At 42.2% G+C, this 12,419-nt stretch overlaps 1 protein-coding gene across 3 annotated transcripts in view; it reads right to left on the bottom strand.

Moving 5' to 3' along the window:
- Positions 1 to 7,426: 7,426 nt before the first annotated feature.
- The window catches only part of APOLD1 (apolipoprotein L domain containing 1), a 50,314-nt gene continuing 45,321 nt past the window's right edge, over positions 7,427 to 12,419 (bottom strand). For 2 of the 3 annotated variants that reach the window (XM_059935341.1, XM_059935340.1), the window contains exon 2: positions 7,427 to 11,435. In XM_059935341.1, coding sequence (XP_059791324.1) covers positions 10,464 to 11,204 — 741 coding nt within the window. In that variant the 5' untranslated portion in view covers positions 11,205 to 11,435 and the 3' untranslated portion in view covers positions 7,427 to 10,463. The remainder of the gene's footprint in view (positions 11,436 to 12,419) is intronic. The other variant, XM_059935339.1, reaches the window with a different exon arrangement.

The raw sequence follows: 12,419 nt of genomic DNA, 5'->3' as shown, positions 1-12,419 counted from the left end.
CTTTTTCAAACTTCCTCTGGTGCCAGTGCCCACCTCGGTGACAGGATTCACGTCAGACCAGCAGGCTAAGCACAGGCGGATTCCAGCGGAGAGGACTGTCTGCTTTTGACTATTCCTACCAAGTCTGGAGTAGTTTGGATATTTACGTTCTGGTCGTGGAAATAATAGAGGTCCATTCTAGTAACTGAACCATGTCATATCCTGTACTTGCAGAACAATGAGAAAGGTTAAAGAGGAAATCCAAATAAACACTCAAAATAAGGGGCAAAGCAGGCCTGAAACAATACACTGGCCCCAGAAGGAGAGGTCAAAGTGACTGACCCCCATCTCCCTCTGAAAGGTTTTTTTTTTTTTAATTCAATTTTTTTATTGAAGTACAGTTGATTTACAATGTTGTTTTAGTTTCAGGTGTACAACAAAGTGATTTATTTATACATATCATATTCCTTTTCAGATTCTTTTCCATTATAGGTTATTACAAGATACTGAATATAGTTCCCTGTGCTATACAGTAGGTCCTTGTTTATCTATTTTATATATAGTAGTGTGTATCTGTTAATCCCAAAGTCTTGGTTTATCCCTCTCCGTCCGAAAGGTTTTCACAGGCCTTCATGTGCCCCTTCCTCCAAACACACAAGAATATCTAGTAAAAATTATAGTTTATGACTGCCTTAACATAAATATATTAATATATATTAAAATATTTTCTTGGACTTAAAAGTTTATCTTTTTCTTTTGATTTTTTAAAAGAAATTAAACCTTAATGTGGGCCTCTGAAAGTATGGTGGTCTCCCAGGCACTGTGGCTCCCACCCCTAGTGGTTGAGGGAAGGGCGTGGGGACCACAGGGAAGCCTTCAACAAGCCAGTGACACAGGCTGCTGTGGGGTGAGAGCATGTGAGGACAGAGGTGGCTCCTGGACCAAAAGTAACATGAGCCCAAAATCACAGGCAACAGTTCTGCGGAACTGATTCAGACAAGAATCAATTCTTAATCAGTTTCTGCTCAAGATCCTCCCAGAAGCTGCATACCCTGTAGTCTGTTTTGGAGAGAGCTCCCTCTAACAAAGTGCTCTATACTCATCATGAAGGAAGTAGTGCAAAATTTAATCCATCAAAAAATTATCTTTAACTTATGAATTCTTTTTTTTTATCTCGGGCTGCCCCGCACAGCCTTTTAGTTCCCCGACCAGGGATCGAACCTGTGCCCCCTGCCATGGAAACGCAGAGTCCTAACCACTGGACCACCAGGGAATTCCCCATAATTTATGAATTCTAATCTGTTATGAGTAGGTATGTCCAAGGGGAGAAAGGATGTAGATGATGTAATAATGAGGGCAGAGAGAGAAGAGGACAGTCTCCAAGGAATCTAGAAAAAGAGAGATGCTGTACAAAATACTTCATTATCGAACCAATTTGTGACTAGGGAAAAAAAGATAACTAGCTCTGGTTACTTGTTGATTTCTTTCCTTTTTTTTTTTTTTTTTTGTCTTTAGTTTGGAAAGTTTTTTAAAATACAGAAAATCTGTATGTTTCTTTTTTTATTCAACAAACATTCTCAAACACTATGGCAGGCCACGGACCACACATTAGGAACCAGAAGTAAGCATGGAATTCATGCTCCAGTTGCAGGGGGGGCAGCCTATGTTTTAAATAATAATAAATAAATAAATCCTCACAACCAAGTGGGACACAAAAAAGTAATCACAAGTGAGATGCATGGTAAAAAGGAAAAAAGCAAGATGCTAGAGCAACGTATGATGGGATGACCTGGCCTTTCTCTGCACATCGGGGACATTTTCCCCGTGGAAGGGACTTTTAAACTGAGACCTGGAAGATGAGCACCCTTACTGGCTGTGTAGGGAGCAGGGAGCGATTTACAGACAGAAAGAACATTCCCAGTTAAGCCTTGCAGTGGGAAAAATCAAAGGAAGCTTTTAAAGATTATAAAATGGTGATTTATGATGAAGCTGGACATACAGTTAGGGACCTGAATATTTAGGACCTTATAGGTCATGTAAATGACCTGGGGATTTGGGACTTGATTCCAAGGTCAATGGGAAACTTTTGAAGAGATTTCATCAGAGATGCATTTGAAAAGGACACTCGGCGGCAGTGAAGAACGGATTGGGTCAGGGAGAGGGATGCAGGAAGATCAGTTAGCAGTTGTTTAAGCAAAAGATGATGGCATTTTTAAAAATTAATTAATTTTATTTATTTTTGGCTACCTTGGGTCATTGTTGCTGCAAGTGGGCTTTCTTTAGTTGCAGTGAGTGGGGACTATTCGTTGCGGTCCACAGGCTTCTCATTGCGGTGGCTTCTCTTGTTGCGGAGCACAGGCTCTAGGCGCGCGGGCTTCAGTAGTTGTGGCACGAGGGCTCAGTAGTTGTGGCTCGCAGGCTCTAGAGTGAGCCTGCCTTGGCAGGCAGATTCTTAACCACTGCGCCATCAGGGAAGTCCAATGATGGCATTTTGGACCAGATAGGGGCAGTGGGGTTGGGGAGAACTGGACAAAGTTCAAGGGTGTGTAGAGGTTAGATAAATTCTCATGACTGATTTAACACGGAGGATGAAGGTCAGGGATGTGTCCATGATTTCTAGGTTTCTGGCTTGAGCAAGTAGAGACTTGGTGGAACCTTTACAAAGCTAGAAAACACTGGAGGAGGGGCAATTACGTGGGAGGATAGGGAAACAAGGTCATGTTCAGAAGGTCATGGTTACTGTAGAAACAAAGACTTGCACCCAAGCAGACTGGCTTGATATCCCACAGTCTTACCACCATAGTGTATTGTCACTGTGTTTTCCCTAGTGTGGCAAAGGGAGATGGAAATATAAGTAATATGCCCTTAAAATGTTCAGTTAGCTTAAGCCAAATTAATGTGTCCTGTGTAGTTACACACCCCAAAGGGTGTCTCTTCTGTGGATAGCTTTGAGTCTCAACTTGGCCTTGTCTTCCTTGTCTTCCAATGATGTGTTTTTATCTCATCTAATACCCAACAAATTCAAACTGACATAAGAGAATCCTTTAGCACTGCTTTCATTCATAACAACATCCAACCTAGGACTAGTGAAACACTGGATGTGAAGGACCCAGGCTACATGATGGAAGTGGGAGAGTAGCAGGCTGGTACGAAGTTTAGGAATAGAAGAGAAAGAAAACAATCAAAGAAGCTAGACAGAGAGAAAAATAAGAAAGGTGTCACAGAATTCAAGACAGAAGAGTCTTCTAAGAACTGGGTAGTCAACAATGTCAAAACTGCAGAAAAGTTAGAAACAATGAAAGTCCTATTTATTGACCATCTGCACATGTTTTTCTTTTTTTATATTGTCTGCTAATGTCTTTGTTTGTTACTCTTTTGGGGTACACAATTTTAGAGAAGACTGAATCCTTTCATAATATATAAGTAAATGTGAAACAAATGAAAGATAAAATCATTTTTTATACTAGTTCACCTTTTTACAATGTCACCTAAAATATTCAATATACTCTAAAATTCTACTTAGGGGAAGAAAGTCTTAAACATAAATTAAATTGTAGTTTAAAAAGTTAGTAATTTTTTTTTCATATAGCTACATCAATCTTAACATATCTGCTTCAGATTTTCCAAGACTTCATGCCCAATCCTGCTCCAGTGATTTTTTTTTTTTCTGGCCAGCCACACGGCTTATAGGATCTTAGTTCCCTGACCAGGGATCGAACCCAGGCCCCTGGCAGTGGAAGCACGGAGTCCTAACCATGGGACTGCCAGGGAATTCCTTCCAGTAATAATTAGATGATGGTAGAGTGTGAATTGCCAGAGGTGCTCAAACATCAAAGAAAGGTCCTTTGAGTAACAGAGAAATCAACAGAAATTCTTTCCTTGAGGTCTCGGAAAGTAATAACTTGTTGATGGTAAAAAAAAAAAAAGAATGAAAGTCCAACAATTAATAGCGTTCGCCATGCAAAAGCTCAGGGAGCAATGTTAAAAACAAATCATCCAGAGACAAAGCATTATATTTTGCATAATTTTATGATTATTAGAGTCTTATTCCTATTCACACCTGTCTACTCACCCACAAGTGTCCAGCAGATTTAGTTCATAGCTACCATACTGAAATTGAATACACACCCCTAACAGGAAGAAAACTGACAAGCAGGTTCAGTGGTAGTTTCGATGCAATGACCCCAAGAAGTTTCATTTTCAGAGGTTTTTATGCAAGATCTGGAAAGGCCTGTTGAACCAGTAATTCCTTTATTCATGTCTGTGTGGGCTTTTTCCATACCTTCGTCCCAACACATCAACAGTTAGCAAAACTCTCTTATTAATCACATCCTTCCATTTCACGTGTTTTGTTCACAAGAATGTTGCCACGTTTGGGACGTCTGGGGCAGCATTACAAAATACCTATGCACAAGTTTTTACAATCCAAACTGAAGTTTCATCATTTTCAAATTGCACCTATATTGCTGTTTGCACATACTAGCCATTTGCAAAACTGCATTCTAATTTCTTATTGATTAACTTACTGGCATCAGAGTATACCCTACCTGAATGACTAGATTGTTGGGGCCATAAGCTCTAGAACCCTGTCTCCATTGCTCACAAATGACAGTAGGTGATGCAAGGTGAGTACTCAATAAATGTTTCCTGGATGAATGAATCTGTCAGCCTTGTTATTAATGTTGTCACTCTTGTGGGCCATTATTTTATATTAGGAATATACTTGGTCTCAGAAGAACTAAGGGCATAACTCTGGAGTCAGGCCACCAGGATTCAAATCCTGGGGCAGCTCTTGCTAGCTGTACAACCTTTCAGTTCTTTACTTTCTTTATCTAACGATATGCGGTAATTATAGTGTCTACCTCATAAGATGTTTGTAAGCGTGATAACACATGTCAAATTGTACTTAGAACAATACCTAGTAAGTTTTCCATAAATGTTAACTATCATTATCATCTTTAAATATTCACATTTATTTTCTAACTTTATTATCTAAATGTCATTTTATCTAAGCATTTAGAAAAGTATTGTTCTGTAATGAAATTTTGACAGTGTGGTTTTTTTAATTTTAATTTATTGGAGGATAGTTGATTTACAATGTTGTGTTAGTTTCAAGTGTACAGCATAGTGATTCAGTTTTACGTATACATATATTCATTCTTTTTTAGATTCTTTTCTCATATAGGTTATCCCAGAATACTGAGTAGAGTTCCCTGTGCTACACAGTAAGTCCTCGTTGGTTATCTGTCTTATATATAGTGTGTGTGTGTTCATGCCAATCTCCTGATTCATCCCTCCCTCACCACCCACGTTTCCCCTTTGGTAACCATAAGTTTGTTTTTGATATCTGTAAGTCTGTTTCTGTTTTGTAAATAAGTTCAGTGCAGTTTTAATAACAAGATCAGTTTTAATAAATGTCCCCATGTCAACCAGGGAAACTGGCACAAGAAATTTGGAGCCTAAAAGAAAGATTTTAGATATCACTGCCCTTCCCCAACTCCCTTTACACAAAAAGCTTCTCCCAATTACAACTGTTTTATTAATTTAGCAACCAGATGCGCACAAATGCTGGAACAAGTCCCGCTGTGGCTTCCCTGTGCTCTTGAGAGTCAGAGACCTTGGCCATGACTCATTGCTAAAGTTCTGGGGCAAATCAGGTTGCAGACCTGCCTGCACTCCCATCCTTGGGGTTACACTGGAAATACAGAATGGGATTAAACATCATTCTCTGCAGGCAAGACCACGTTGGAGGGGCTTCTCTCCACAACCCAGTGCTAATGCCAGTCAGAACTGGGGGATGCCGAGGGTCCCTAAGGTTCATTCCTGCCCCTTAGGGGTCTCGCTTCAACAGCACAATTTCCCCTCTTCTAACAACTCTCTGGTTGCTAAGGGATTATTTCCAGATCTTAGGGCTCACTCTTTGTCCTAGCCCAGACCACAGCAGGGTTTACTTTCCTCTTATGAGTTTGCCAGGAGCAAAAAGTAACAATTTTCCAACCTCCTGTCAACTCAACAAGGAGAGATTTATTGCAATTAACTAAAAGGTTACTTCTTATGACAGGAATACCATATGCTTCAGCAAAGATAGGATCCCAGCTTGTGGCTGGCCTTTGCAAACAGCCAGGATCCTGCCAGCACGGCCTTTTTTTTTTTTTTTTTTTTTCTTTTTTCGGTTGCACAGTCATTAACAGTGCAACATCCAGGGATATTTCCAAGATGCGGGCTCAGGCTGGCACTCAGGTAACGAGATTACCTCCAGATTACCTTCAGCAGAAGTTCTCAAATCACTGCAGCAACCACTGTAGGCTCTTTGTTTGGACTGCTGGCCCCTCGACCCAATGTCCATCCTCCTTTTTGTCCTTACAAACAGAATCCTAGGTATTTTGGGAACAGCTAGTTCTTAGCTAAAAGTACTACATGTCCCAGCCTGCTTTGCATGGTTAAGATCAGTGACTTGCCAGGTTAAGTCCCTTGGAGACTCCTGGGAAAGTTTTGCCTTCCTAATATAGATGCTGCCCCTTGCCTTCCCTCTCTGCCTCTCTCTAGTGTTTGGGTTTTGTGAAGCCTAATTTGGCTGATTCTAGGATTCTTTTCAATTACTTCTCAGGTTGTAATTATGTTCAAAGGTTTGAAACTGCTGGAAGTCTGATTTCTAGATAATAAGAGAATTCCTATACATGAGTTGATAACTCTTTAAAAATTGATCTATACAGTTTGATGCTGAATATTCTAAGTAAAAATAATTAAACCTCTGCCCTTTTTCAAAGTTACTAATTTATACACAGGCAAACATGAGGTTAGGTAATTAACTCCAAGAAGATCGAGAAGTTTGAGTAAATCAATACTTTAATAAAATTTTTTTTTAATTTTAACGGATCAGAAAATATTAAAAAAAAAAAAAAAAAGAAGTTGGGAATTTCCTGGCGGTCCTGGGGTTAGGACTCAGTGCTTTCACTGCCGGGCCCAGGTTTGATCCCTGGTCGGGGAAATAAGATCTCACAAGCCAGCATAGCACGGCCAAAAAAAAGAAGAAGAAGAAGATATTTGAGGACTGGGCAATTTATTTCAATAAAGGGAAGGACTGATTTTGCTACAATGGGAAAAAATGTGGAATTCAAAATTTGCTGCATTTAATGGCATCCCCATTTATCTCTGCACAATGTCTTTCTCTCAACATCTCCATTCCTTCTACTTTCTTTTCACGCTAAGGCTTTGAGTGAGAAATATATCAAGTTGACAAATTGTTTGACATATCTGATCTAGAGTGCCTTCTACACCACTCTTCTCTCTCTTTTTTCTCCCAGTAAATACTTTTGACTTTGACATTTACCACATTGGAAATGACAGGTGCCTGAGGACAAATGCATCAAAGTGATTAGAATCAGAAATGTCTGCTAAGGATTATCTTTTTAATAGAGTCGAATGTAGTTTTATTGAATCCTTGAAATGCAGAACCAAATGAATCTCCTTTATTGTGAAAGAAAACAATCCAAATGATTGTAAACCCCAGAAACCAGCAGAAGCACTTAAACCTTCAATATGAACATATTTATTTTTCGAACTCGGATATTTTTCTGAAGTACGCTTGTAATCTAAATACCCCTTTATCTTCTTCCCTTTACAACATACCATTTCAATCTGTTTTATAGAACGAAGACCTTAAGGAAAAGCCTTATTCACATTCCCACAAAAGAAATAAAGAAAATGCTTGTCTCTAGGATCCATTTAACTGAACTTCACTTAAATCCTGGTAGAGGTTTCCAACTTTATAACAGACACATAAGAGGATAGATGCTCTTTCATTATCAACAAATTCCTCTTAATATGGTTAAGCAGTTCATTAAATTATTCAAATGCATTTACTGAGCTCCTATAACGTGCAAAGTATTGTTCCAAAGTAGACACCCTGCCTTAGATGTACAGTGGGTCACTGAAATTATAACTTCAAAAGTTTAAGACTTTGATACATGCAAAATACCCTAATAATATGAAATGGTTGCTGCTGCTGCTGAGGCTGGGGCTTCCAAAAGTGCCCAGTTTATTTCTAGGGAACAGCTCAGGCACTGGAAGAATATAATTCAAACTTAAGCATTAATAAAAGATGAGGTTAGGCAGTGAGTGTACCTTTATAACATAACACAAACCTGTGAAGTACATTCTGGTCATCTAAAATGCATCTGTGCAAGGCAATCTAGGAAATGACACCAGTTTAAAAAAAACAACTGGTACCAACTTCAAAATAAACCAGGATACAGATCCATTGCCATTTATAGGAAAAACAAAAATATAGAAACATCAACCCCTCTCCCCAGCACTGAAATTACACTTCCTCAGACACCCTGCCATCATTGGGAAGCATGGGGGTCAACTGGGTAAATTTAAAGCATATTAGATAATTAAATAATACAGCCAAGTGTTTTTGTGCGTGTGGTCCCAAAGACTTTTCAACAATACATTTGTAGGAATGGAAACTGAAGAAATTGGAAGTATTTTCTAAGAGACAGCTTACAGATTTCTTACAGCTCCCAAAGTGAAAATATAACACATCACCGTCATAACACAAGCTAATTTGTCTAACGCCCATAAAACCCAACTTCACAGGACATCAGGCTTCCAAGTGCTTCCTTCATATGCCTCTAATTGGTTTTTTTCCCCCTGAACTAAATAGGGAAGGCTTTTCAGGTCAAGTGTTATCTGCTGGCAAAGTCTTGTACCTTCAGGATAGATATGCTTGCATCATCTCTATATTGACAAGTCAAGCCTCCATTTATAAGCTTAAATTCAGCTCCTGGTCTCTCTATTCAGAACTTCCCACATTTACTTAAAAGGATCATTTAAAACACTGGGGGGGGGGGGAATTCCCCTCTGAAGGAGAGAGACTTATTCAAGGAAAGCAATGCTATTTTCAGCTCATGGCCCACCTTAGAAAGGCAAACTCAACTTCATCTCCCGAAAAGAACCCCAGTAGTCTCCCATTCAGAAACTTGCTATTCCTATTATTTTCTAATGTTGTGGTTAAATAAAATTAAATGTTAATAATAAACAGTAATTAAATAAGAAACTTAAAATAAATAATTAAAAAATGGTCTGGAGGTTTTCAGAGAAGGTAATAAAGGTCAATTTCCATTAAATTCACATTCCTTTCTGTACCAGTTTTTACAACGAGTGGGCAACACTGCCCTCTAAAGGGCTGTTTCTGTTACATCCCTTAGTTCACCCAGTAGCAAATTGCCCCAGGAAGCATTGACACAGCCGTCCTCACGCACCTTCTTTCTTTTACTTCTGGGACACTGTCCTTGACCTTTTGTGAATGACTCTGAAGACCACGGAGCCCAGAGAGACTATAGACTTCGTGAAAGCTCATCAGAGGATCAGAAACCAACATCCCTTGCAGCGGTTTTCAAACCTTATCAGGCATCAAATCACCCCAAGAGCTAGTTTAAACACAGGTTGCTGCGCCCCACCTCCAGAATTTCTGACTCCTTAAGTCTAGAGTTGAGGCCAAGAACTTGCCTTTCTAACAAGTCCCCAGGTGATGCTGCCAGCCCAGGGGCCACACTTTGTGACCCAGACACTGTGCTTGGCACTTTATCTCACTTAATACCTCCCAACAGGGTGAGGTTTTAGCATCCATTTTACAGACCAGTAAGCCAAGTCTCAGACAGTAAACCCAGGGCTAACTCAAAAGCCATTTCTCCCTTCTCTACGCTATGATGTCAGTAAATGAAGCTGTTAGTCATTTCCTCTTCCTTGGCCTCAGTTTCTTCTGCAAGGGGGCGGGACTTAGGTGACCGTTTGGTTGGTTTCCCCTCTCAGAGTACCTTGGAGGTCTGGATATGAAGATACCCAGGAAGGTCCACTCCATCCCCAGGCTGGATCTATGAGTGGGCACGCTGAGAGGGGAGGGGATGCATGTTAGTGGGAGGTGCCTCTCTTGGGTTCTGAATCCTCCTACACAGTTCCGAGAGGGTCTGATTTGCTCTGGATTCTGGATTTCTTTGTACTCAGAAACTCTGGCAGAGAGGTTTTAAAGCTAGTGTCTCCTCTTACAGGTATTTTGAGGACTTCAAAGCCTAGTGGGGCTTGGAGAAGACCCAAAGGGTGGCGATGTCTGCAACCCTCTCCAGCCTCGGCTCAAACCACCCACCGGGGCTGGGGCAGGGATGCTGCAACACCTTTAAATCAGGAGTGCCCAGCGGTGTGAAGACTGAACGGTGATGATAAAGGAAAAATAGTTTTCACGTCACATATCCCACCAGGATCAGGCAGGTAAAAAGTCCCTAGCCCTCAGCCCCAGGCAGGATGTCACAGTGATGGGAAAAGGGTTGGGAGGACACATCCCCATCCCTCACTTGAAGAACAGTTTTTCTCATCCTTTGCATTCAGCTCCTAACCCAACTTGGTGTTTTCCTGAGGGAGCTACAAATCTGGAACATCCCATGGGGATGGTTTCTAGCCTCGATCATTAGGGGGAAAAGATATTCTCAGAAAAATATCCCAGCGGACTGGTTAGCAGAGATCTTGAGGTCGTGGCTACGGCTGCTCTTCGTGTAGAGCTGGACTCTGGACTCCAGTTGCTCGCTGAGCTCGTCCAGAGCCCCGGTGCAGGACTCCAGGCTCTCGGCCAGTTTCTGGATCTTGGCCTTCAGCACGGCCTGGCTAATCCTGGTGGCACCCTCGGCCCGCCTGGGGATGAGGAAACCGCGGGAGCCAAAGAAGACGATGAAGTAGACCGAGTTGTACAGCGCGATGGAGGCGTTCCTCCCGCTCTGCAGCAGCTGGCGGTCCCCGCGGCCCTGCCCGCGAAGGAAGAAGTCGAGGCAGCTCAGGATCTCGCGCATCTGGTCCTGGCAGGTGGCCGCGATCTCCTGCACCCGCCGCAGCTCCCGGGAGTTGCAGAAGATCAGGGAGAGGTCGGACGTGATGGTGACGGCCCCTCCGGCGGTGGCCACCCCCAGCCCCACGGCCGACGCCAGCAGAGAGACCCCCAGGGTGACGGGGCTGAGCGAGAGTCCCACGATGGCTGCGACCGCGCCCGCCGCGCTCAGCGAGCTGCCCGCCACGTTGGCCGCCAGGGAACGCCGGCGGAGGCGCTCGAGGCGCCGGGCCACCTCGCGCAGGCGCAGCAGCTGCCCGTGCAGCATGCCGCGGCGGTCCAGCAACAGGCCCTGGAAGCGGCGCAGCGCATCGGCGCCCTGCAGCTCCCGGGCCTCCGGCCCCTCCATGCCCTGCGGGGACACGACACGCGATTAGCCCGGAGTCAAGCACAACAGCTGCTTCCACCCAAGGGGAAACGGGTCATTTTCCAGTGAGTCATGTGTCAAGTTCTCAAAGACCCGTTCTATAATCTGGGACAAGTCCTCCAGTTCTCAGGACCTTAAATCCGAGTAAGCCAATAGGAATAATGCTCTTGTCCGCTTCTTCTCCCAGGGTACGCCAAGGATGGATTTTCTTATCTGTTAAATAAGGGAGTGGTGGTATTAGAAGTCTACTGCAATATTGAGGCCTCTTCTCTGAAAGGTGACACTTTGCAAGCCGTATGTAGTACCCCTTTACAAGGCCCTTTCCTTACATGAAGACTGGGATCCTAAGAGTTTTGCAATACTCTTATTGCAAAAGGGTTGGGTTTTTTTTTTTCCTCTCTGATGAGTGAAAAACACAAGCCACCAAAAACTCAAAAATCATACTGTCTATCAAATGTAAGGAAGCTAATCTTTCTAAGTTAGATGCTTGCCTGAAGCAACTCTTCTGCTTGTTTTTTTCCCCCGGCTCTTATCTTAGAATCAAGCCTAAGATGTGGTTTGCGCCACTTCTTCTAATTAGAGCTCATCGGGTCTTCAGAAATTTCATTCTTTGATGCGTGCTTAATTAAAAATAAATTACATTAAATTCACACCACTATGTCCCTTTATTATGAAAGCTTCCTTTAAAAGTGAGGAACGATTTTTAAAGTGGCCAAAAATTTTTTTAACAAGTCACTGAGGGCTACCTGTACCAAGTTGAAATGAAGCCAATCGAAGATGACTGACAGAGAGAACTGTACATCCTGGGTAAAAGTACATCCTTCCTAGTTGCCAAAAATCCCTCCCTTCATATCCACTGTACTCCTTATTATCAGGAACTTCTCGGAAGAGGCACGGAAGCCACAGAAATGGAAGATTTCACTACTGTGAGATATCAGGGCAGAAATCATTATTCTCAACTGGAAGATGAGGAAATCGAAACACAGACACATTCTAGATGCAGCTGATTCTTCAGAGCCCAGTCTAGAATCTTGGTCTCCTGACTCCTAAGTCTTAGCTTTATTTGCATGCCTCCATAATTCCACCCACCACTGACAAATTTACAGATGAAGACACCTCTGAGCAAAATGAGACAAAGTTACTCAAGATATATAATCGACCAAGGATATAACCCCAGTATTACAAGTCCAATGGCTC

Source organism: Balaenoptera ricei, chromosome 10 (assembly GCF_028023285.1).
Source record: "Balaenoptera ricei isolate mBalRic1 chromosome 10, mBalRic1.hap2, whole genome shotgun sequence".
NCBI lineage: Eukaryota > Metazoa > Chordata > Mammalia > Artiodactyla > Balaenopteridae > Balaenoptera > Balaenoptera ricei.
Note: the sequence above shows the minus strand (reverse complement) of the source record. Positions and strands in the feature narration are given on the sequence as shown.